General features: G+C 45.5%; 1 protein-coding gene across 4 annotated transcripts in view; it reads right to left on the bottom strand.

The window, feature by feature from the left end:
- The window catches only part of MEN1 (menin 1), a 30,021-nt gene extending 10,520 nt beyond the window's left edge, over positions 1–19,501 (bottom strand). Inside the window, exons 1-4 of one of the 4 annotated variants that reach the window (XM_068123811.2) lie at positions 18,835–19,501; positions 6,166–6,401; positions 1,571–1,699; positions 1,350–1,390 (exon numbers count right to left, since the gene is read on the bottom strand). In XM_068123811.2, coding sequence (XP_067979912.1) covers positions 1,350–1,390; positions 1,571–1,699; positions 6,166–6,401; positions 18,835–19,222 — 794 coding nt within the window. In that variant the 5' untranslated portion in view covers positions 19,223–19,501. The remainder of the gene's footprint in view (positions 1–1,349; positions 1,391–1,570; positions 1,700–6,165; positions 6,402–18,834) is intronic. The other 3 variants (XM_068123814.2, XM_068123818.2, XM_078781220.1) reach the window with 3 other exon arrangements.
- Between the last annotated feature and the right edge of the window lie 3,873 nt (positions 19,502–23,374).

Here is a 23,374-nt window from a genome sequence, read left to right as displayed (position 1 = left end):
AACGGGGTATCAAGGGCGATTCGATTGATGGCTGTCCAGCACAGCACAGTAGCACACTCTTCTCTCTCTTGCTATCCTGTGGGGGCTTTTTTCCCTGTACTTGAACCTGTAGTGCAGATCCTGAAGCAATCTTGAGCTGAGAGAATGTCCGAGTACATTACAGTTCATGCCGAGTACATTCCCCACTGCTTTTTTCATCCCACCTAGCCTCCCGTTCACCTTGTACTGGGCTCATCTACCATCGACCTCCCTGCATCTCTCTGGGGTTTTCCCCCAATGAATCAGTACACTAATTATAAAAAAGGGGGTTGAATTGTGTGTGTATGTGTGCATATGGTGCTTTAGGGGTTTGCCTTTGCTTCCCATTTGTATTTCGAATTCTTTCCTTTTTTTTTGATCCATTGTTGAATTGTTTTGTGCTCCATTAACCTCGAAGAAAGTTCCAATGTTCACCCCCCACAGTCTCCTCACCTTGCCGGTCTTTCTTTCCTACTATCTGTCGTTCTTGATTATAAATAAAACATTATTGACCATATAGTAAACGAACACGTGTCACCTTCCTCGTCCTGTTTGCCCTAGTGTCATTTGGACATACGGAATTGGCTTTATAAAGTAACCGCTTCCTAAGGAGATTATAACCGTTCGGCATCATCGAGCGAGACCCCACGTTTACTGGGGCCCATTAGCGGACCCCGTAGACGCAACAATATGTTGTTTGTTTGGTTCCGGGGCCACGAGAAAGAATACTAGATGTTTTACATATATTGCTAAATGTTCAAGTGTGTGTGTGTGTGTGTGTGTGTGTGTGTGTGTGTGTGTGTGTGTGTGTGTGTGTGTGTGTGTGTGTGTGTTATATCCACAGCAAACGCTGGAATGTACCAACAGGAAATGGTACAAGCCCGACACCTCTCATCCAAGGATATTTCTTGCATTCCTATATTTTCGTGAGTCTGATATGCATGCAGGAACAGAACAATTATGGTCAATCATTTTGAAATTTCCACTCTTTCACCTACATGCTGAAAATTGTGTTAAAAAGCCGATTTCATCACGGATTTCACACTAGCAACGGCAGGTTAAAAGTGCCCGGCGAGCCAAACCGAATCAGTGTAAATGCACACACAGCACATGTGTAAAAGGCCTCGTTAGCATTCATACGTCATTTCTAAAATATTCATTGGCAATATCAGCTTTACTCAACAAATAAATAATTTTAGAGATGTGGCAAATGTGTCTTATTTTTGACTTCCCATTTCATTCACCCATGTTTTTGTGAAGGCCCCATGCAAGTTGGATGTCAAGAGGATAAGTTATTTAAGGATGTTGTGCCTCTTCTCATCTATTCTTACTTGTCCAGATGTCCTCGGTCGTACAGCAACCACAACAGGCTCTGCGGCATAGATCCACCACCCAAAAGATGTACGTGAAATTACGGTTCTCACCGGACATTTAATCAAAACATCGGATGTTGTTTACGACCACCACGAACCACATAAAACGTACATTCATACACTCAGGTTGTTTTGTGAGGAATAACAGCCAAATATTTGAATATCTGCCACACACGCACCTGCTGGAGCAGGCAGAGTTCCTGGCTGTCTGTATGAGCATCTAGAGCTGGGTTAATGGCCGTTACCATGCATGCCACCTCCATTGGCCGGTCGCAACGCACACAGACCCCGTTCAGGTAGAGCCACATCTGCAGAAAGAAAGCGCGCGAGGAGGAAAAGGAAGCAGTGATGGCAGGTGCATATCAGACTTGGTCGTTTAACCTTTGATCATCTGTGGAGGTTAATCATTGAGATACCATGAACTATGCAAAGCCAATTATAATTGGCAATATCAAGTGTGTTCAAGCACATCCCTAGACTGATGTCAAACTGAAAGCATCTGCTCACATTGAATAAGTACCGTATTCATGCAACAAGTACATAGTCAGAAAAATATGAAAATCACATTCATCATTGGCCGATTGCACTTTGGGGATGGAGGAGAGGTTTGGTCACATTATTTGTGGCATCATAGTGAAAATAGCAATGAGCAGAAAATATAGCCGATGGACAGGATGAAAGAAATCCCGCACAGAGATGCAGCATCTGTTTCAGGAGAAATTCAGGGAAGGACGATTGCCTCATTGAAATTGTGCAAAGGCATTGATTGAAAAGCTTCGGGAAACCAGTAGGGTTGCAGAGAAGTCTAAAAGTTGTTGGTGGAAGGGTGTGACAGATGTGGTATTGCAGGATAGTGGCAACTGTTTGCAGGGAAGGACAAGAAAAATCACTCAGAAGCTTGTCGCACCAAGCACGTGTCTCACCAACCTTAACCTACAGAGCTGTACAGGATAAAAAGTTTGTTTTTTGTGCACAAAGTCAAGGCTCATGGAAGAGCTATAACACTGCATTGATCAGAATGCAACAGAACAAAAGGAACAGCAGAAAGAGGGGGAAACCAAAAGCAGGGTTGAAGAACAAAATAAGAGGGGGATTTGGACAAATAAGGGATGTGGGGAAGAATGAGGGGTAGGGAAGGACACACGGGGTGGACAAGATGGATACAAAAACCAACGCTCAGGAAGGAAAAAACAGAAATTTGAGAGGAGGAGGAAGGTGATTTAATGGGTATGGAAGAGATCATCGTTTTGGATTGGGGATGATCGGAGATGGTGGTGAACAGCTGTCTTGAAGACCTGGAGGGAAGAATGAGATTGAGGAGAATGTGGAAGTTGCTTCCACAGGTGGGAAAAAAGATGATCGAATGAGTGGAGTTGAGCCGTGATCCTGGATTTAGGTAGTTTCACAAGAAAGGGATTGATGACCGTGTGTGCCATGCAGAAACCTGAGGAAGGGGGTGGGGCAAAGGAAGAAGCATGGAATGAGCAGAGGGTGTGAGACCAGAAAGGAGGCAGTAGAAAGACAGAGACCACTGACCTGTCTGCGATGTGGAAATGATAGACTCAGCCTCAACACGGGAGATTCCAATGATCTGGAAGGCCTAGGTTTCCACCAGTGTCAAGCTGAGCAGGTGTGAGGCGGGGGCACCATCCCAGAGAGGAGAGCTGCAGATGAAGTTACAGATCAATGAATGGGCCTTCATCCGCAGATCCATCAAGCTGTGGATGAAATCCTTGTAGGTGATGGGAGTTCAGGTGTGTCAAGGCAGGACGTTGTACGACAGAGGATGCCCAGTCAGCGGCTGGCTTTGCAGGCCAACTTTGAAATGTGGTTTGCCCAAGAAAGATCATGGCCGATAATGAAACCCAGGAGTTTGAATGACTGAACTCTCTAAGGCAGTAGGAGGGTTTGCCAAATGGTCCTTTCAGAGATAGTGAGAGTGGGATTTTTCAGGATTAAAAAGACATATTCCAAGTGTTTGACCAGATTGTGATTTTGTCACGGTCTGGAAAGAGGGAAGATGTTGTTCATAAACTTGCCCTCAGAGACGAGAAAAGTTGCATTCTGTTCATGAGCGTGCACTCAGAACAGAAAAGCAGGTGAACTTCTGTCAACAGCTGCAAAATTTCAAATTGGGATCAGGTTTTATTTAGACTGCATCTTCTTTACATATGAGGCATCGTTCCACATGTCTGGCTATGTTTCACGGGCTACATTTCAGAGACAAGACATGGATGGCATCCAGGATGAAGAACTGCAGCGAGTGTTTCAAACCATGTATCGATGCGTGCAACTTTGCCAACAAATGAACGGGTCACACTTTTGGCAATTGGGATAAATTTGCTCAAATTGAATGAATGAATGAATGAATGATCGTTTTAAGGCCATTTTCCCCGCTGGAGCGGGGGTTAGCCTTGCGGGCCCCATGACAATCATGGTTCCCTGTTTGAGGCAATGTTTTTATGGCCGGATGCCCTTCCTGACGCCAACCCTTGGTCAGGGTCTTACGATGCGCAGGGATACGGTGTACCTATTCCAAATCGAGGTACACACCGTGATCATTCATCCCAGTAAGCTGGTACTCAATTTGCCGACCTCGGAAGGATGACAGGCTGAGTCAACCCCCCTGGCGTTAATTCAGCGATCGACTGGGATTCGAACCCAGGATCCTCGGATCCCAAGCCGGCACCCTAACCGCTAAGCCAACACAGGTTTCTGGTGTCTGGTTTCTGGTGTCTGGTGTTTCTGCTGAAATTGTTCAATAATAATCAAAAGCAAATCTTGTGTTACCTCTGATGTGTCATTTTCTGAAAGACATCTTTTTATACAAGAAGTGCTAAGCTTTATACTGCACTGTTTCTCTTGAAACACCCTGTGTGTAATTTCCAGGCAGTATCCCATTCGCCTTGGAAATGGTGTTGGGTTGGTGTTGGGCTATCCCTGGTATCCCTGGTGTTGGGCTAGCGGCTAGGGTGCCGGCTTAGGATCCAAGGATCCTGGGTTCGAATCCCGGTCGATCGCTGAATTAACGCCAGGGGGGTTGACTCAGCCTGTCATCCTTCCGAGGTCGGCTAATTGAGTACCAGTTCACTGGTAATTCCCTGTTTGTCGTTAAAGGCGGCAAAAAGGGTTGGCGTCAGGAAGGGCATCCGGCCGTAAAACATTGCTTCAAATAGGGGACCGAAAAACAACAACAACCACGGTTCCTGAAAAAGGCCAACCCCCGCTTTGCGGGGAAAAATGGCCTCTAAAGGTGTTTTTTTTTTTTGGTTTTTTTTTTAAATTTTATTTATCCCATTCGCCTTGGAAATGAACAAGTTTCCTTGGAGTTGGTCATATTTTTGCTTAAAAAATAAATAAAAAAGAATCCTACAGCATTCATTTGTAAATTTACATATATGTGGGTGTTAGTAAGGGGAATGTTTCAAGGTGCTTCCCAAAAGGTATAACTTTCCTTCTGCACCCACTATATATCTCCCTAAACAATCTCCTATTCTGTACATCTCCCTAAACAATTTGATAGAACCTAGAGAACCTAGAGTATATATATATATTCTAGAGTAAATGAGATGTGCACTTAAAAATGGTGGAAATTTTAATTTTTTACATTTTATGTATTAGCCTTTTACGTTTTAGTTTAAAAAAAAATGTAGGATTAGAAATTAAATGGAAGGCCGACTTAAAGTTAATGACGCAGATAAAATGAGTTAGAACAACGTTTTGGCTGATGACATGGATTTCTGCAAGGGACAGTAGAGATAAAGTAAAGCAGCTCCGAGCATTTTTGAACGTTTGGACCAGTACAAAATGAGAACTTAAAGTTTTCCATAACATTATAATGGCCGGCAAGATAGTCTAGACTCGGGAGGTACGCAAGCTCACATCGGAGCTGCAAAGCCTGGGTTTGAATCCTGACCGAGCTATAAATGGTCGTCCATGTTTCACAGGCAGAGCGATTCATCAATGTGTTCGCCATCCCACAGATGGACTTTAAATGGGTGCCTTGTCTGCCAGCATTATTTGGTGGATGTTAAAGATCTCACGGTATCCTTCACGAAGAGCAGGCAAGCTATCGCCGGCACTTGTAAAAATTATAAATGCCTGCTCTCACCTACAGTGGCACTGCATCAGCGGCACAGCACAGTTTCTAGGAATTGCATCAAACACAACTATACACTTTTCTCCACGTATTGGCCCCGTCAGTAATCTCTTGAAATAATTACGCTCAAAATGGCTTAAGAAAATATTGTTACGGTTCTACGTGCAAAGTTTTTAACGTGGACAATAGTGAGACAAAATGAGATGGTATTGTTTTTAGTGACGTATCTCTAACACATTTGGAGGCAAAAATGAAGACACTTCCACCATCTCATAGCTTTGTGACCTCAAAAACATGTCTCTTCACAGCAAAAGATGAAACTTTGGTCGGTCACAGTGACACTGTAATCCGACTGAAAAATCGACAACCTCTGGGATAACAGTCCAGTATCTCCACCACGAGGACATCACCGATTATGATGGCCAGGTGATGAAGACATTGGACTGGCATCACCAAGGTATGGATTCAAATCCGGCTGAACACAGCAGTATTAAAAGGATTTGTATTTTCACTTCCTGGATATCAAATAAATCAACCATGTCCCACTTGGACCGTCAAGAAAAATAAAATCCCGCTGGCTCACTAATGACCCGTCAGCAAGGGGATGATCTGCCAACTCTGCATGCTCTGGTCTATGTCGACTCGATACCCTTAAAGCAATTCTTATGGAACTACCTTCTCTGCGACACCGCTGTCCACCGACTGGCCACGTTTGTCTTCATTCCCCTTGCCATGCCACGTAACCTCTGTTGTCTCAGAGCCATCGGGCCCAAACATGAGCCATGCGTGGTCCTCCGATAAGGCCAGGTGAACATCCGAGAGGCCCAGCACCTGGCATGCAGCCACCACCGAGAAAGCCACACCGAAGGCGTCAAGTTTGGTGCCTGAAACATTCAGAGGCGTCTCAAAGCCTGCGCCAGGGAGGGAGAATGGTGTCAGTGGTGGGGATGTTGGTTTCAGAGGTAATGGAAGAAGATGCGGGTCGCAAAAAAAGAACGGGAAACAATATAAAACGGTCGTGTTAATCTAATAAAACTATACTTAACGCAGTGTGACAACATGGACAATATATGCAGAGCAAATCCTGTATTGAATAAAGTTGTGAATATTGAAGACTTCCATTGTAGACAATGAAGAGATTGCAGCTCAAGAACCATAATCACAGGAGCATCCTGATAAGCAGCCACCATAAGAACTGGCTAAAAAATGACAGCAGTTTCCACCTCCAAGACCCATCAGCTTCCAAACTTAGAACAGCTTGATAATACGAAAGGCAATTCATCTTTAACAGCCCCAATTATTCCAATGTTCTTGTGGAGTATGCCGAGGGAAAATTGGCCAAAGTCTTTCAGGAATTAGATGGCCAGACCTGATGTTCAACTGCGGTTAGAGCACGAATTTGGAGTTTGGCTATGGTGCCGGCGATAGCTCGCCTACTCTTTGCGAATGACACTGTGGGATCTTTAACGTCCACCAACTAATGCAGACAGGTGGGACGCCCCCAGTTTAACATGCGTCCTAGGGCAGCCCACACATTGACGAAACACCCTGCCCGTGAAACACTGGGTTGACAGTTTATAGCTGGAGCCAAGATTCAAACAGCTTACAGGTGAGTGTGCAAAAAGGAAACCATGTTAAACAACACCAACAACATGCATTTTAAGGCCATTTTCCCTGCTAGAGATGGGGTTAGCCTTGCGGTCCCCATGACAATCTTCTCCATTTTGCCCTATTTTCTGCATCTCCCCTTGTTAACCCCCTTGCCTGCATTTCTTCTTCCACCATCTTTAGCCAAGTCTTTCTCGGTCTTCCCCGTCCTCTACTTCCTTCTACATTCATTTCCATCACTCTTCTCAACCAGTCACTTTCATCCTTCCTCAACACATGACCAAACCATCTCAACCTGTTCCTCTTCACAGCATCAATCACAGGCTCTATTCCCATCATCTTTCGCAATTCATCATTTGTCTTCCTCTCTCTCAACGATACTCCGCACATCCGTCGAACCATTCGCATTTCCACCCTTTCCAACCTTCGTTTCTGCTCTACATTCATGACCCATGTCTCGCTCCCATAAATCATAACACTCCTCACACATGCAGCATACACCTTTCCCTTCAGCTTCAACGACACTCCCCTCCTCGTCAGCACGCCACTCAGTTCCCGAAACTTCTTCCATGCACATCTCACTCCAGCAACCGTTGCCGAGTCTGATCCACCTTCTCCATTCGGAATGTCTCCTAGGTAACAAAATGTTTTCACACCTTCCAGCTTCACGCTGTCTCCAAGATCCAACTCAACATTTCCTCCATCTGCAGCATTTCCTCCATGTTAAAAATAAAATAAAAAAAGAAACAAAATCTATGTTGATGCTTCACAATTATTTAATTATTTAAGACTTTGGCCATGAAATTCCAACAGACTCCGTCCAGGTTCTGAGCCACTCAAAGGTTGAATAACAGTGTGATGAAGCAAATAGCATTGTAGTCAATCATTAAAACATCTGCCAGCTGCAGTATACCAAGACACTCATCGCAAGACCTGGACAACGGTGCAGACAAGCAGAAAACACCAGCATGCTGATGCCAGTTCATGGAGCCAGATGCTGGAACATTTTTCTGTTCATTTAGCAAAGGTGGACCGGCAACGAATGGAAGGGAGTGGGAGGGGGTCATTGGATGCCCATCGAGGTTGTGTTGCAGCCTCATATTATTACAGACCTGGTATGGGGGATTTTTTTTATTTTTTTTATTTTTTTGTATACACGATCGAGGCTCGTGAAAGAGCTAACATTAATCACACAAAAAGACAAAGCGACACACAAAACACAAAAAACAAGGGGAGCGGCAGACAAGATGGGGAGAGAGGGGGAAGGACACAAAAGAGAGGGGGAAGAGGGGGAAGGACACAAACACAACATTTGAGAGCAGGGACATCGGGAGGACTTGGGGGGAGGTGGGAGAGGATTAAAACATATGAACACTGCAAGGACTCTGGGGTGAATTACCGGGGGTAGAAAAGATCAAGGTTTTCGATGGGGGAAGATAAGAGATGGTGGTGAACAGCTGTTTTAAAGACCTGGAGGGAGGAGTGGGATTGAAGGGAGTGGGGGAGTTTGTTCCAGAGGCAGGAGAAAAGGGGAATGAAAGAGTGAAGGTGAGCAGAGAGCCTAGACTTTGGCAGTTTAACCATAAGAGGGTTGCAGGCAGATCTTGTGCGACCTGAAGGAATATTGGGGGGACAGAGCACAGAGAGAGCTGGGGGAGCAAGGCCGGAGAGGAGTCGGTAGAAGACAGAAAGACCACCAACCTGCCTGCGGTGAGTGAGTGAAAGGCCCTCGGCGTTGACAACATCGCAGGAGATTCCAATGATTCTGAAAGCTTTGGCCTCAACAGCGTGAAGCCGAGCAAGGTGTGAGGCAGGAGCACCAGCCCAGAGGGGGGAACAGTATTCCATTGAGCTGCGGATGAAAGCCTTGTATGTGGTGAGGAGCTCAGGTGTGCCAAGGAAGGACTTCGCACGACGGAGGATGCCCAGTCGGCGACTGGCTTTGGAGGCCAGCTTGGAAATGTGGTTTTCCCAAGAAAGATCATGGCAGATAGTGAGACCCAAAAGCTTGAGCGACAGAACTTCTTGGAGAGGATTGTTGAGAAAGTAGATGGGAGGGTTGTCCAGTCGGTCCTTTCGGAGAGACATTGTAAGAGTGTGAGATTTGTCAGGATTGAAAGACATGTTCCACTTGTTTGACCAGTCTGTGATTTTGTCCAGGTCTGCAGAGAGTGAGGAGGCTGCAGACTGCCGACCTGAGGGATGAGGAATGGAGCGACAGAGAGTAGAGTCGTCAGCAAAGAGATAGAGAGGATTTTCAAGAGAGTCAGAGAGATCATTGATGAAGACCAGAAAAAGCACAGGGCCCAGAACACTACCTTGGGGAACTCCAGCCTGAACAGGAAGAGGAGATGAGAGAAACCCATTCAGGGCCACACGTTGACTACGACCAGAGAGGAAGTCCGCCAGCCATGCATGGAGATTTCCATGGATACCAAAGGAGGAGAGTTTGGAGAGCAGAGCAGGGTGCCAGACCGTATCGAAGGCACGTGAAATGTCAAGTGAGACAGCTCTAATTTCCTGTTTGGCGTTGAGGACCTCCATCCATTGTTGAGAAAGCAGAAGCAGCATGTCCAGAGTAGAGTGACCAGGTCTGAAACCAAATTGATGATCAGAGATCAAGCCATTGGAGAAGAGGAAAGATTTAATATCTGAAGCAATGATGGATTCCATGACTTTGCTGATAATTGGGAGAAGGCTGATTGGTCTGTAGTTGCTGGGATCTGTTTTTGCACCTTTTTTGTGCAAAGCGGTGATGTTGGCTGATTTCCAAGCAGATGGCAGATGACCTTGAGCAAAAGAGAGGGTGAAGAGAACAGAAAGAGGGAGTGAAAGAGCAGAAGAACATGATTTTAGGACCCGTGGGCTGATGCCGTCAGGACCAGTTGCAGAATCAGAGTCGAGGGTTGACAGAAACTTTTCCACCTTGTCAGGAGGAAAGGACACAGAGTCCAGGAGCAGCTGGGTACGACTGGGTATGGTGGGTACAGAGAGGGATGGGTTTGGGACACAAGATTTAGAGGCAAACACAGAGTTGAGGCATTCAGCTTTTTCACGTGCGGAGTCAGCCGTTAAGCCGTTTGAGGTGAGGGAGGGGATGGAGGGGGAACAAACACCAGAAACAGATTTGACCAGACGCCACCAGGATTTGGAAGAGGGAGACAGATAAGAGAGTTCGGTCTTGAGAATGGTGAGATATTGTTTCCTGGCTCTCCTGAGGGTGGACACACACTTGTTTCGGGCTTTGTGAAAGGAAATGAGATTTCCTTCCGTTGGATTTGCTTTCAAGGAGACGAAAGCAAGTTGTTTCAGGGCAACAGCCTCACCACAAGATTCCGTGTACCATGGACGGGAGGAAGGGTATGACAACTGAAGACGAGATGGTATAAATCTGTGCATGAGAGAGAGCAATTTACTTTGAAAGAATTCCCAGGATGAGTTGATGTCAGAGGCGGTAGAGATGGGAGACCAGTCCAGATGATTGATGGCTGCTTGAAGACCGTGCCAGTTGGCCTGAGTGAAATGCCAGACTCGTCGACGCTGAGGAGGCTCTCTGAGAATGGTCAGAGAGATGTCCACTTTGACAAGCACATGATCAGATGAGCCGATTGGAGCAGAAGAAGAGCAGCAGACATTTTCAGGGAAGTTTGTCATAACCAAATCCAGAAGAGAAGATGCTCCGTTGACTGAGATCCGGGTCGGGAAATTGACAGATTGTGTCAGTCCCAGTGAGTCGCAGAAGTCCTTTGCTGAAGAGCCATGGCTGGTGAGAGAGGTACCCACACCCAGCCAACTGGCATGGTGACAATTGAAATCACCACATATGAGGAAGAGAGAGTTGGGATGGGTAGATAGAAGTTGGTCCATATTATCAGACAGTGAGATGTAGATGGAGTCATCGCTGATTGGTGGACGGTACAACACACATATGGACAAAAGGTGGGAGCGAAGGGGAAGCCGTAGCCAAAGGTATTCCTGGGGGTGAGGTGGAGAGAGGGCAGTGGAGGGCGAGTGAGGAAGAGAGTTTTTTATAAAGATAGCAACCCCACCTCCAGGACGAGGCTCAGGTCTATCATACCGGAGGAGGGAGTAACCTGGGAGAGATACCAAGGCATCAGAGACATCATGAAGGAGGAAAGTTTCTGTTAAGCAGATCACATCTGGTTTGTCAGAAGCAACCTGTATGGAGAGGTCAGTCAAGTTTGAGCGAAGGCCCCGGATGTTTGAGGTCCATACCGTTAATGAAGAGGAAGGGGGAGCATCGGGTCCAGAACAGGGGGGGGGAGGGGTAGGGTAAGATGTGGAAGAGGAGGAAGAGGTAGGGAGAGCTGTTGAAGGTGTGTCAGAGATTTCAGAATAGCTTGGAGAAAGGGAAGAATGGGGCGGACAAAAGGTTTGATGGAGGGGATAAATCACAATAGTCATTTCATAATGCATAGTCAGAATAAATTTGATGTAATTCCTGTAAATGGTAAACTCTGTCACGCACATGTTTATAAGGATCTTGTCCACTGGCCCAAGAGTCTGCACCTATGACCCACCTTGTTCCCCTACATTATTAAACTTCCCCCCATTGTTATCTGTCCTTATTAGTCCTGGCTCTGCTGGACATGTATATATTGGCCCTGATAGCACAGGTTCAGTCACAAACTCTTGGCCGGGTCTCACTCTCAGCCATGATTTCATCTGGGTAAGCCACATTTCAAAGTTTGCCTCCAAAGCCAGATGCCCACTTGGCATCCTCCGTCGTGACAAGTCCTTTCTTGGCATACCTGAGCTCCTATCCACCCACAAGGCTTTCATCTTCAGCTTCATGGAGTACTACTCTCCCCTCTGGGCTGGCTCCCCCGCCTCACATCTTGCTCAGCTTAACGCCGTGGAAACCAAGGCTTTCAAGATCATTGGAATCTATCGCGATGAAACTGAGTCTATGGACCTATCACTTCACCAGCGCCGACAGGTCACTGGTCTCTGTCTTCAGCCTCATTTATGCTCTTATACCCTCTGCTCTCTTCATGATCTGTGCCACCCTCTCCACCACCCCCCACCCCTCCTCCCCAAGTATCTGCTGGATGCACGTGGTCCACCAGCAACCCCTCCTTGTGAAACTGCCTAAATCCAGAACCAATGCTCACCTCCACTCATTTGTTCCTCTTTTCCCACCTGTGGAACCGTCTTCCATGCTCTGCGATCCAATTCTTCCCTCCGGGTCTTCAAGACATCTATTCATCACCATCTAAGTTCATCCCTCATCCAAAGCTATGATAAACCACCACCAGCCCTCTCAAAATTTTGCTAACATATCCATCTTATTCACCCCGTTGTTACCTGCATCCCTTGTTTGTTAGTCTCCATCTACCTTCTCCTTCCACCCTGCCATTGGCAGATCCCCTGTCCCCTGATGTTCCCTTTGTTATGTTGTGTCATGATCTGTTCTCTTCCACGAGCTTAGACCATGTATTAAAAAAAAGATAAAGTCCATATATATTTTTGTGTGCCCCAAGTTTACTTGATTCAGCCCTTAAGATATTAAGTTAATACAGGTATACTTTTGAGATAGGAGACATTCGCCTGCTAGAGGACCAAATCCAATATGGCCACCATTGTGCATGGAAAAACATAGAGGCAGCCATAACTTTGGATCTAGATGGTATGGACTGTAGAGTGACAAATTTGATATAAATTTTGGCTAAACTGCATATGCCTGACACGTTGGACATGTCTATTTTACGATCTGCCATCATCTGCAGCTGGAAAACCAATATGGCTGCCTTCACTGAACACCAAAATACTCAAAATAATGAAATGACCATAACTTTGGAACTAGAAGTAGTGTGACAAATGATACGAGTAATCAATTCAAGAAACAAGTATCGTATTCTTTATTGGGGTGATGATAATGAATATACATTGAATACAACAATCTTCAAACAATCATAAGAATATAACAATGGATGTACATGTAATGTAGTCCATGACATCAATAAAACAAACATGAAATACAATGGTTATTAAGTCATTGAGTATAAACAATTAGCAATTGGGTTTCTTGCCTAGAACTAGTGTCTCATGACAAGAATTGTGCAGGTACCAAATACCGTGGTGAAAATTTAGACGTGCCAGATATCAGTAGAAGTTTAGAAACAGAATATTTAAGGTGTACAAATACTACAGTGTCCCATGCACCCAGACTTCATCCTAACATGCAGAGACAAAGGTATTGTTGCGGATATGGGATTTGGCCTCCATCCATATCCGCTTGTAAATATTCCCCTATTTCCCCAATACTCCCCAACTATCCCCAATCCCCCATTCCCTAGTCCCATTGTCTGTAAACAACACTCTGTAGCCCCGACCTTCCCCTTTTTCCCCCATTAAATGTCGTGCCCAGGTTCACCGCATCTCACGTAGACAACTATAGGACATCTTGCTAGTTATTCTTAGTCTATGTCAGTTAAGGACTCGTTTCCATTAATTCTGACTCTTCGTTGCACCAGAATGTGATTGTATGGCACCAGTAGTGAGTTTAGGACCTCCCAATACCTCCCCGCATCTCTTCCTCATGGAACTACAACAACAACAACAACTACAACAACAGGGGGGGCGGCGGCGCGGGGAGTGTGCGTCCTCACTCCGGCTTGGTTAGCCGCCATTGCCCATGTGCTCCGACGGGGTTACCACACAGGGGCTGACTGTCAGCTCCTCGTCAAGGGCGGAGCCCGGTAACCCCCCCCCGCACCCAATAAGAAGCGGCGGACCGATTCCATCTGGGGCGGAGCTAACGAGCCGAGGGCGTGTCACTCCCCGCTGGATATACGCAGCCACTTACCGGAGGTGACGTCAGATGCGCCTCAGCTTGGACAAAGAAAGGACGTCACCTCCTAGCGCTGAGAGATACCTCCCGCATCTCTGGACCGGACCGGGTCGATTCTGCCCCTGAGCCAAGGTGCACCTTGAGCCATCGACTACCTGCCCCTCCTTGCCATCAATCCCTGTGTGAGTCAGCCTTGTCCCGTTTGTCTGTGGTCTGTCGGGGCTAAGATAAGACCGTGTATAAGTGCCTACCTTTCTGTGCTGTACCTCTTGTCCGTGTAATCTAAACGTTCTGCATATCCCATATTATATCCTCCTCCGGAGGTCTTGAGAACTGTACCCCTGGTGTCGTGTCATTTAACCCAGCCGTTGTGTCCTTTCCTTCATTGATTTAGCATAGCGCGATTCGGCCAACGTTCGAGTGTAATCGGGTAACTTGTGCGAACACGGCGGCCATTCCGCTCGGCCCACCATAACATCTAAGTCGTGTCCGTAACAGTATATATGAGATTGTGGGGTTATGAAGTAGTAAGAGGCCAATTGCTTCAGCAAAGCCTGGTGTTGGCTTAACGGGTTAAGGTGGATGGCTTAAGATCCTAGGATCTTGAGTTCAAGCCCTTGTCGGGCTGTTGAATTAACACTGGGTGGGTCGACTCGGCCTGTCATATTTCAGAGGTTGGCAAAATGAGTAAGGGCTTGAACTGGCCACGTTTGAACTGACCCAGTCAGGGGGGATTGCATCAGCGGAACAGCTGCACCCCCAGAAAATGATGCTGCCAAGCAGCAATAGGCTGCATACAAATAAATTATAATAATAATTGTTTTGGCAATTGATCTCTTTCTTGTGGCCAAAAATAAAATATCGCAATTGACGCCATCAGACTTGTAGCCACAGCGCCGGTATCGATCACACTTAACACCACATTTACGTTATCATAAGGTGTGTAATAGTTTCAGGCACTTAGTGGGCTTGAGAGAATCCTCTACATTATCCCATTCAAAATCAGCGGGGTCCAACGCGCTCCCATTGTGATTGACAATAAGGGTGACCACACCACAAATCACATAGAACAACCTTCTGATATGCCCTCGGATCACACTTGAAGACAGAGGTAGCTCAACGAGAGCCTTGACAGTGGAACTTAGAGTATGACACTCATCAAACGCCGAGGCTCTCGGTTGGGACCTTGAGCTTGACCACACTCGAATAAGAAAAGCTCCACCATTTAGACATCATGCTCGCTGAGGATGAGGCCATCAAGGCCATCATGTTTTGTCAGTTTTTGTCCATCATGGCCACGTCAACATAGCCAGTTGTGCCAGCCTTGACGGATACCCTCACACTCTTATCGACACGTCAGTGAAGCTGTCAAAGATGACAAGAGTTTCTTCCACTGGCCAAACACCACGTGCGCCTGACAGCACAGATTTTATGGCCTCACCAAAATTGCTGAAAGAGGATAAATCCGGGATTTGATTGATTTTCGATACAAAGGCAAGGATGGCAGTTGTTTTCAGCCAGGATTTACTTTGGAATGGATAGTCTCACTTGTTGATACGAGTCACCAACCCTGAAAGTAGTAAGCTTTTTGTGTTGATAAATTACCATCAAACAAGGGGCTGTTGTGGGTAGAAGGTCATGGGCGAAGATGTCAATAAGTAACGTACCATGCTCTTTCACAATTTCAATGTCACACTGAGTAGAGGCAGTATTTTTGGTAGAGATGGCAGGTTTTGAGGGGCCAAGGGCTGTGGGTCTCAGAAGGTTCTGCTTGGAGATGCTTCTTGGTCTTGTCGACACAACTCTGGCAGCCGTCTCGGTACACCTTCTCAGTCTCCATGACTCTGTAGCCGATGTTTGATCTCATCATCGACACTGTGCAGCTGTGTTTTTCTCTTCCTCTACCTTTCTTTCCCTGCAATAAATTCCTGTTTTAATGAAGCCTTGTTGTCATCAACAATGGGCTCCATGGAGCTTCAAAATTGGCTTATTAAACCGTTAGACGGGCAGATTGGGTTCGCACGAAAGAGCATCAAAAGCAGATCGCTGCCAGGCTCGCTCAGCCAATCTTGTCAACAGATTTGCTGCAGTCTGGTGTTCTAAAATGCTAATTTGCGCCAAATTAACCCGAGTATGTGGAGATCTTCTCATGCCATAACCACCCGGGGCAGCATGATCATCCCTGAAGACAATATTGCATCGCTTGCCAACTCTACTGCTTTTTGTACACTTGAATAGCCTACCGATTTTATTGCGCATAGAGTAAAAAAAATAATGCTTTCACAAAATACTATGCCTCATTGATTGATTGGCAATGGCTACTATTCAAAATGCGCAGCAGCAAACGACAAATTCTGTCCCATTGATAAGCATTATTGACCCGTGAAACTGTAAATGTTTCTCATTGGTCGACTGACATGATATAACTAACTCGGAGCAAAACATTGTATCAATGAGAACAACGCCCGTATTCCATTAGCGTATGCATGAATCGTATGCATGGTACGTGCACTCAGACAGAAGCTGTTGGCCAAGGCAAAGATAGCGACCTACCAAGATCTTAGTGCAAGGCCCCAATCATCCCAGTGACGTGAGGTCATTGCAGTTTATCTACCTAAAGTCTATATTGGAAAGTAGGGCATGGCCAAGTCCAAGTATATATTTTATTCATTCCAACACATGTTATGCAATGTAAGGCCCAAAACATATTGAGGAGTTACATGTAAAAATAAATAACTTTAATTCATCAGGAAAACATGATAAAATAAATAAATAAATAAATTTAATTATTCAGGAAAACATGATAAAATAAATAAATAACTTTAATTCATCAGGAAAACACAATTAAACTAGAAAGCATCTGAAAATGCAAAGCCCATCCACATCCACTTTATATTCAGACTTCTTCCGTATGCTAAACATGACAATTTTATGCAACCTTGACCTTTGACCTTTTAATCTAAAAAACAAACTTTCTAGCTTTTGATTGATGAACCAGTTCAGTGACCCAAATTCAATTGGATGAAAATTGGCAATTCAATTTGACGCGAACCACCTTTGGCCCAAATAATTAATTTGGCTTCTCCATATTCTCATAATAAAGTTTTGTTGAAAATTTGATGACAAAACTCGAATGGTAAAAAAATATTAATAATAATAAAAACTAGAACAGCAATCTTCGACGGAGCGACGTCGACCAATATGCCACAACCCACATTATTACATCATATACATACTTGTACGAATTTTGATTTAGATTTCTTCAACTGTTCTCAAGTATCACATTTTACCTAAGGCTGGTTAAAAATAAATTCCTGTTCATCATCGCCGCCCGCCCCATAAAAGTCGCCCGCCCCTAAAAAATCATTTTTTTTTTGCTCGCGAAGTCAGTAAAATCCGTTCTCTGTGTTGAGGAGCTGAGGTACCACAGATGAGTCATATCCTATATGCAGTACCTGCAGTAAGAGTCGTACTGCCGAGAAGAGGCCCACTCGGAAGTTCAAGAAGTCGTTGGTATTCTGAAGGAGAAGCCAAATATCATCGGCAAACGGGAGAGCCTCACGTGATCATTATTGCTGTGGATTTCTAGTCAAAAAATAAACGAGCGCTGCACTACATGTGGTAGTAGGCGATGATAGATAGATACATCTATGAGTGCTGTAATAGCAGTAGCTGCTGATAGATGGATAAACGCGAATCAGACATCCTTTAGATGTGGTTAATGTCCTCTTCCATGTCTGCCAAATTGCTCAATATGCATGTACCGGTACCATGAAGTGATATTTCGTGGCGAGGAATTCTAGTCAAATATGTATGAATGTGATGGCAATAGCTGCTGATAGATACATGTATGGCAACCGGACATTATTCTTAAAAGCCGAAGTTTTGTTCTACCATTGTTATATGTATCAGCAAATATTAAAAGTAAACAGAACTCAATGTGACAGAGGTTTCTTTATTTTCTTTATTTGAATCGTATCAGCGCGTACATACGAAGGTTTACTCATTTACTGGTTTAGAAATCATAACATGATTCATCATGTATGTCCGATCAAGTATATTGAAGAAAAAAACATATTGTGCGTTGAATAATCCATTAAAATTTCACTCTGAAAAAACAACAACAAAAAAAACCCTCCCTCCCTCCCTACCCCCCTACCCATTTTTTGAAAAAAAGTGATGATAAACAGGATTTTTTTTTTTAACCAGCCTACATGACATCTGATGCTGAAATGTAATCAGTTCATCTTTTCATCACAATATATGCTTGTACCAAGTTTGGTCAAAACACCGTCACCGGTTCACAAGTTTAATATCTCGGTAACAGAATTTCTATCCAACAGTAACTTGGTTCCCTTCAGCTGTTCAGGTTATGGCGGTAACGAAAACCCATCACGGACGGACGCACGCACGCACGGACAACCTGGAAACAGAATACAAATTCAAGGTCAAATTCAAAGTTTTGACCAAAAATTGTAAAAAATTTCCCTATCGTGAGGAGGGGTTTAAGGGGCGCCCTCTCCCAGACCCTTCCTCCTCATACCTTGAATACTTTCCACCCTCCTTCTTCTTCTCTGTGTTGACAACCATGACAATGACTAGGAACAATGGAGCATATACTTCCAAGTTCCAAATAATGACACAATAGTTGGTTGAACTTGGAATGGTTAATAAAAATCTTAACGTGTGTTTAGTAAAAGATCCAGGTACTGGAGGAAGCATATCACTAATGTCAAGATATACCTGGATACCTGGGTGAAAAACCACAACCCCTCCATCTACCACGAAAACCACCCATGCCAGGACACACGTCTAAATCCAAATAACATTTACCTTTATATAATAAAAAATACCGTGATTAGGATCATGGTAAACGTCAGCGATGACGTCGACTATAAAGCAAAGGTAGGTGTCAGTCTCACCTGTGAGGTAGCTGTACAGTGACTGTATATGCGCCCGGTCCTTGTTGTACGAACGGTTCAGCGTGTTCCAGATGACATCGGACACCCTGCTGACCAGAGCACGTCCTCCAGGTGCGTACGAGCACACGTCCACAGCGCTCAACACCTGGCTCTCGAAGCGGCACTTCAGCGCCTCGACGAGCTCGAGGCTCACCTGCGGAAAGGTGCACGTGGAACCTACCGAGCTAGGACGAAGCCTCACGGTCAGCAGGTGTTCCACGTAACCCAGCACGATAGACAGGAGCGCCAAATCCGGCTCACGTCGTCCGTCCAGCTCGGTCTTGAACAGGCGAACCACGTGCTCCGCGCTCCGAAGTGGGAACAAGCTGCGCACGGCCTTCAATCCCATGATCGGGAGTCCGACTACCAATCACCGGACGACCGATTCGTTATGTTATCCGGATTTCGGTAGCGATGACCGATGAAGATCTACAGCTGCCATATTCAACGGAACATTCGCGCCTTCAGTCGCCCGTCTTACGTTATGTCATTATGATTATCCAGATGCAGCGACACAATCCAAAAGTTGTATTTACAACCACCCCCACTGCACAAAACAATGCTATTTGAGCAACAGCACGCCAAGACGTACCGATATGGCAGACACTGTTGCACACTACACCGCCATGGTCATCAAACAGCGTACACATAATATTTTAAAACTTTTTTGCACTTTGGTGATGGCCGACTGAGCATTTTGGTGTGGGTTCGATTTTTATTGTTCTGTTGACTATACATTGTTTGATTTGTGCTGTTACGGCGTAGCGTTCCCTCAAACTGTGCAGGCCCTTGGGTGGGTGTTCATTTGCCTATCCCATCTGCTAGCATTAATTGGTGGACATTGAAGATTCGATTCCTATGGTGTATGTTTACGGAGAGTGATCGAGATGAAAGCACGGACATGCGGCATCCGGGAGGTTCATTCATGCGGAGTGGATGACGTGTACTCATTGCAGGAAAAATGGCTGAGGACACCTCAAGAACATTAACATTTCCCATCCTTTATCCCGAATGGTCCCAAAAAGCGTTCCATCCAGTAGGCGGCGCTGAAGTATTTACTAGTACCCGACTGCAAAGCCGCAATGAGCCGGCGAAGCGCCTCTTGGCACTATTTTACCCATCACTATGGCATCAGTAGGTTAGGTAGTTGGTAGTAGGTAGGTGTCGTACTGTAGTAGGTACCGTACCGAGTTCAAAATGACACCATTTGCATTCTGGATGAGATTAAAATCTATAAAATTTCCTTCTTGATTAATTCGGTGAATTCCGTCTCAACTTCGGATATTTCCGGCCGTGAAAAACTATTCCCTACGGCCGCGAGATTTCTAAAAAATAATTCTTTGTCAATTTTAGAATATTTGACGCCGTTTTCAGCCTCCAAAATGTGGTAAAAAGCTTTTTGAAATATTTTTTCAAATGCTCGAATCTCATTGGTTCCGGTAATTGGTGATGATTTTCGTTGAAGATAACTAGGGCCCGTGTGGGCCCGGGGAACGAGGTTGGTCTTAAAGTATTTTAATTACAAATTAGAGGTGCATAAGATTGTGAATCAAAAAAAGACGGGTGAAACAAACTCCTATTGAACTTTTTTCAATTTGTTATGCATACTTCCGCATCCGCAAGATGTCGGCCTCCATTGAGCGATTTGGTGTGTCAAAGCTTCGAAATTCTCAAGGGATCCAGCAAAATCTGATTAATGTTCGCTCTTTCACGAGATCTCGCGAGATCTTGTCAGGGCGGTCACGGTTTTTCGAAGCTGTTCCACGATCCTCACGCACGCTCGAAGTTAAGTAATTGTCACATTTGTATTTTTGTCGAAACTGTATTTATCTTACGTGTGTGTACCTTTTGCGTGTCCCTCGGGAGATTATCGGTGTTAATCTTTCATACCTGTAAAAAATAGTCGAGTTTTTCGTGCCACGCGGCCTAGTTGTTGAAGCTTCCGACCTTGAGGCCTGGTTCTCTCCGGGCATCCAAAGCGGTTATTTTTTCATTCGTGTGTTTGTCAAATTTCAACTCGTTATTTTATAGTCCATGCGTTATTGTTTGTTTATAGTTAGTTTTGGTTTGAATTTCCTGTAACTCGTAATTAATTAATCGTGTTCTGCTCTGCGTGTGTGGCCTTGTACCCCCATCGGTGTTTGTCTACTTAAGACCCCTACATCGTGTTTTGCTTGGCTCTTAGTTTTTTCCCTTCTACCCCGAACATAATACTCTTTGTCTAACGTTTTTAATACGTTTATTTAAAATACCCCCACCCCCCAAAAAAACAAAAACAAACAAACAAAATAACCAAAAACATTTATTTTCCTTTCTCCACGTGTGCTTTGTCTCATCCTGTACTTTCTGTCCAGGTGTGCTGTTCGCCCCGCCCCCATTATCTCCTTGCCATCCACCTTTTGCCCTGTTCACGTGACTCGTGGTGGTCCCTCTCGTCTCTCCCCCCGTTGGTACTTTGTGCATATAAGATTGTCTACGGTTCTGTTTAAATATTATTTAAATATGTATAAACTTTCCTCTTCAGTGTTATATTCAGTGGTATATTACAACACGCTGTTTTTCTTCCTATTTAAAAGGCTTTTTTCAAATTCCTCTCCATCTCATTCCACGTCAAAAAAAAGAAATTCAATCTCTTATACGTCTCCCTCACTACATGGTCTAAATTCACATTCATTCCACCCCTCCTCCATCGTTCTGAATCGGATTGCTAACTTGAAAATCACAACAAACCCAATTTGTTATCAATGTTCGTCATTCATTAATCATCCACTTTCGAAACTCCCCTCTTGCCCCTCCCCTCCAAATCCCCCCCCCCCCCTTGCACCGACACTCCTAAACTCCCCCCTTGCCCCTCCTCTCCTAAACTCCCCCCTTGCCCTTCCCCTCCTAAACTCCCCCCTTGCCCCTCCCCTCCAAAACCCCCCCTTGCCCCTACACTCCTAAACTCCCCCCTTGCCCCTCCACTCCTAAACTCCCCCCTTGCACCTCCCCTCCTAAACTCCCCCCTCACTCCTCCCCTTCAAAACTCCCCCCCCAACCCCTCCCATTCAAATCTCCCCCCATACCATTCCTCTCCATTTCTCCCTCCTCCCCCCTCCTCCTCAAAGCTGCCTCCTCCCCACTTCGTCTCCCTTCTATCTCATACCTCCACCCCCCCCCCAACCTTCTACTTTCCTCTGCCCCCCCCCCCCCTCAAACAACCCCTCACTGTGCCTCATCCCTTCACCATCAAACCTTTCATCCTCCTCATCCTTCCCTTTCTTGGAACTCTTCTGTAATCTCTGACACACTATCAACTGCTCTTCCTACCTCCCCCTCTCATCCTTCATCTTACCCTACTCCTCCCCTCCTCTGTCCTGTACCCGATGCTCCCTCTCTCTCTTCATTAACGGTATGGACCTCAAATATCCGGGGCCTTCGCGCAAACCTGACTGATCTCTCCATACAGGTTGCTTCTGACAATCCAGACTTGATCTGCTTAACAGAGACTTTCCTCCTTCAAGATGTCTCTGATTCCTTAATATCTCTTCCTGGTTACTCCCTCATCCGGTATGATAGACCTGAGCCTCGTCCTGGTGGTGGGGTGGCTATCTTTATCAAAAACTCTCTTCCTCACTCTCCTTGCACTGCCCTCTCTCCTCCTCACCCCCAGGAGTACCTCTGGCTACGGCTTCCTCTCCGCTCCCACCTTTTGTTCATATGTGTTCTGTACCGTCCTCCAAACAGTGATGACTCCATTTACATTTCACTGTCTGACAACATGGACCAACTTCTATCCACTCATCCCAACTCTCTCTTCCTCATATGTGGTGACTTCAACTGTCATCATGCCAGCTGGTTGAGTGTGGGTTCCTCTCTCACCAGTCATGGCACCTCAGCAAAGGACTTCTGTGACTCACTGGGATTGACACAATCTGTCAATTTCCCGACCCGGATCTCAGCCAATGGAGTATCTTCTCTTCTAGACTTGGTTATGACAAACTTCCCTGCTAATGTCTGCTACTCTTCTTCTGCTCCAATCGGTTCTTCTGATCATGTGCTTGTCAAAGTGGACATCTCTCTGGCCATTCTCAGAGAGCCTCCTCAGCGTCGACGAGTCTGGCATTTCACTCAGGCCGACTGGGACGGTCTTCAAGCAGCCATCAATCGTCTGGATTCGTCTCCCATCTCCACTGCCTCTGACATCAATTCTTCCTGCGAATTCTTCCAAAGCAAACTGCTCTCTCTCTCATGCACAGATTTATCCCATCTCGTCTTCAGTTGTCTTACCCTTCCTCCCGTCCATGGTACACTGAATCTTGTGGTGAGGCAGTTGCCCTGAAACAACTTGCCTTTGCCTCTTGGAAGGCTAATCCAACTGAAGGCAATCTCAGTTCCTTCCACCAAGCTCGGAACAAGTGTGTGTCTACCCTCAGGAGTGCCAGGAAGCACTATCTCTCCACACTCAAGAATGAACTCTCAAACCTGTCTCCTTCCTCCAAATTCTGGTGGCGTCTGGTCA

This window comes from Myxine glutinosa, chromosome 1 (genome assembly GCF_964187855.1).
Source record: "Myxine glutinosa chromosome 1, kmMyxGlut1.1, whole genome shotgun sequence".
NCBI classification, from domain to species: domain Eukaryota; kingdom Metazoa; phylum Chordata; class Myxini; order Myxiniformes; family Myxinidae; genus Myxine; species Myxine glutinosa.
The sequence above is the reverse complement of the archived record's forward strand: the minus strand, read 5'-3'. Positions and strand labels throughout refer to the sequence as shown.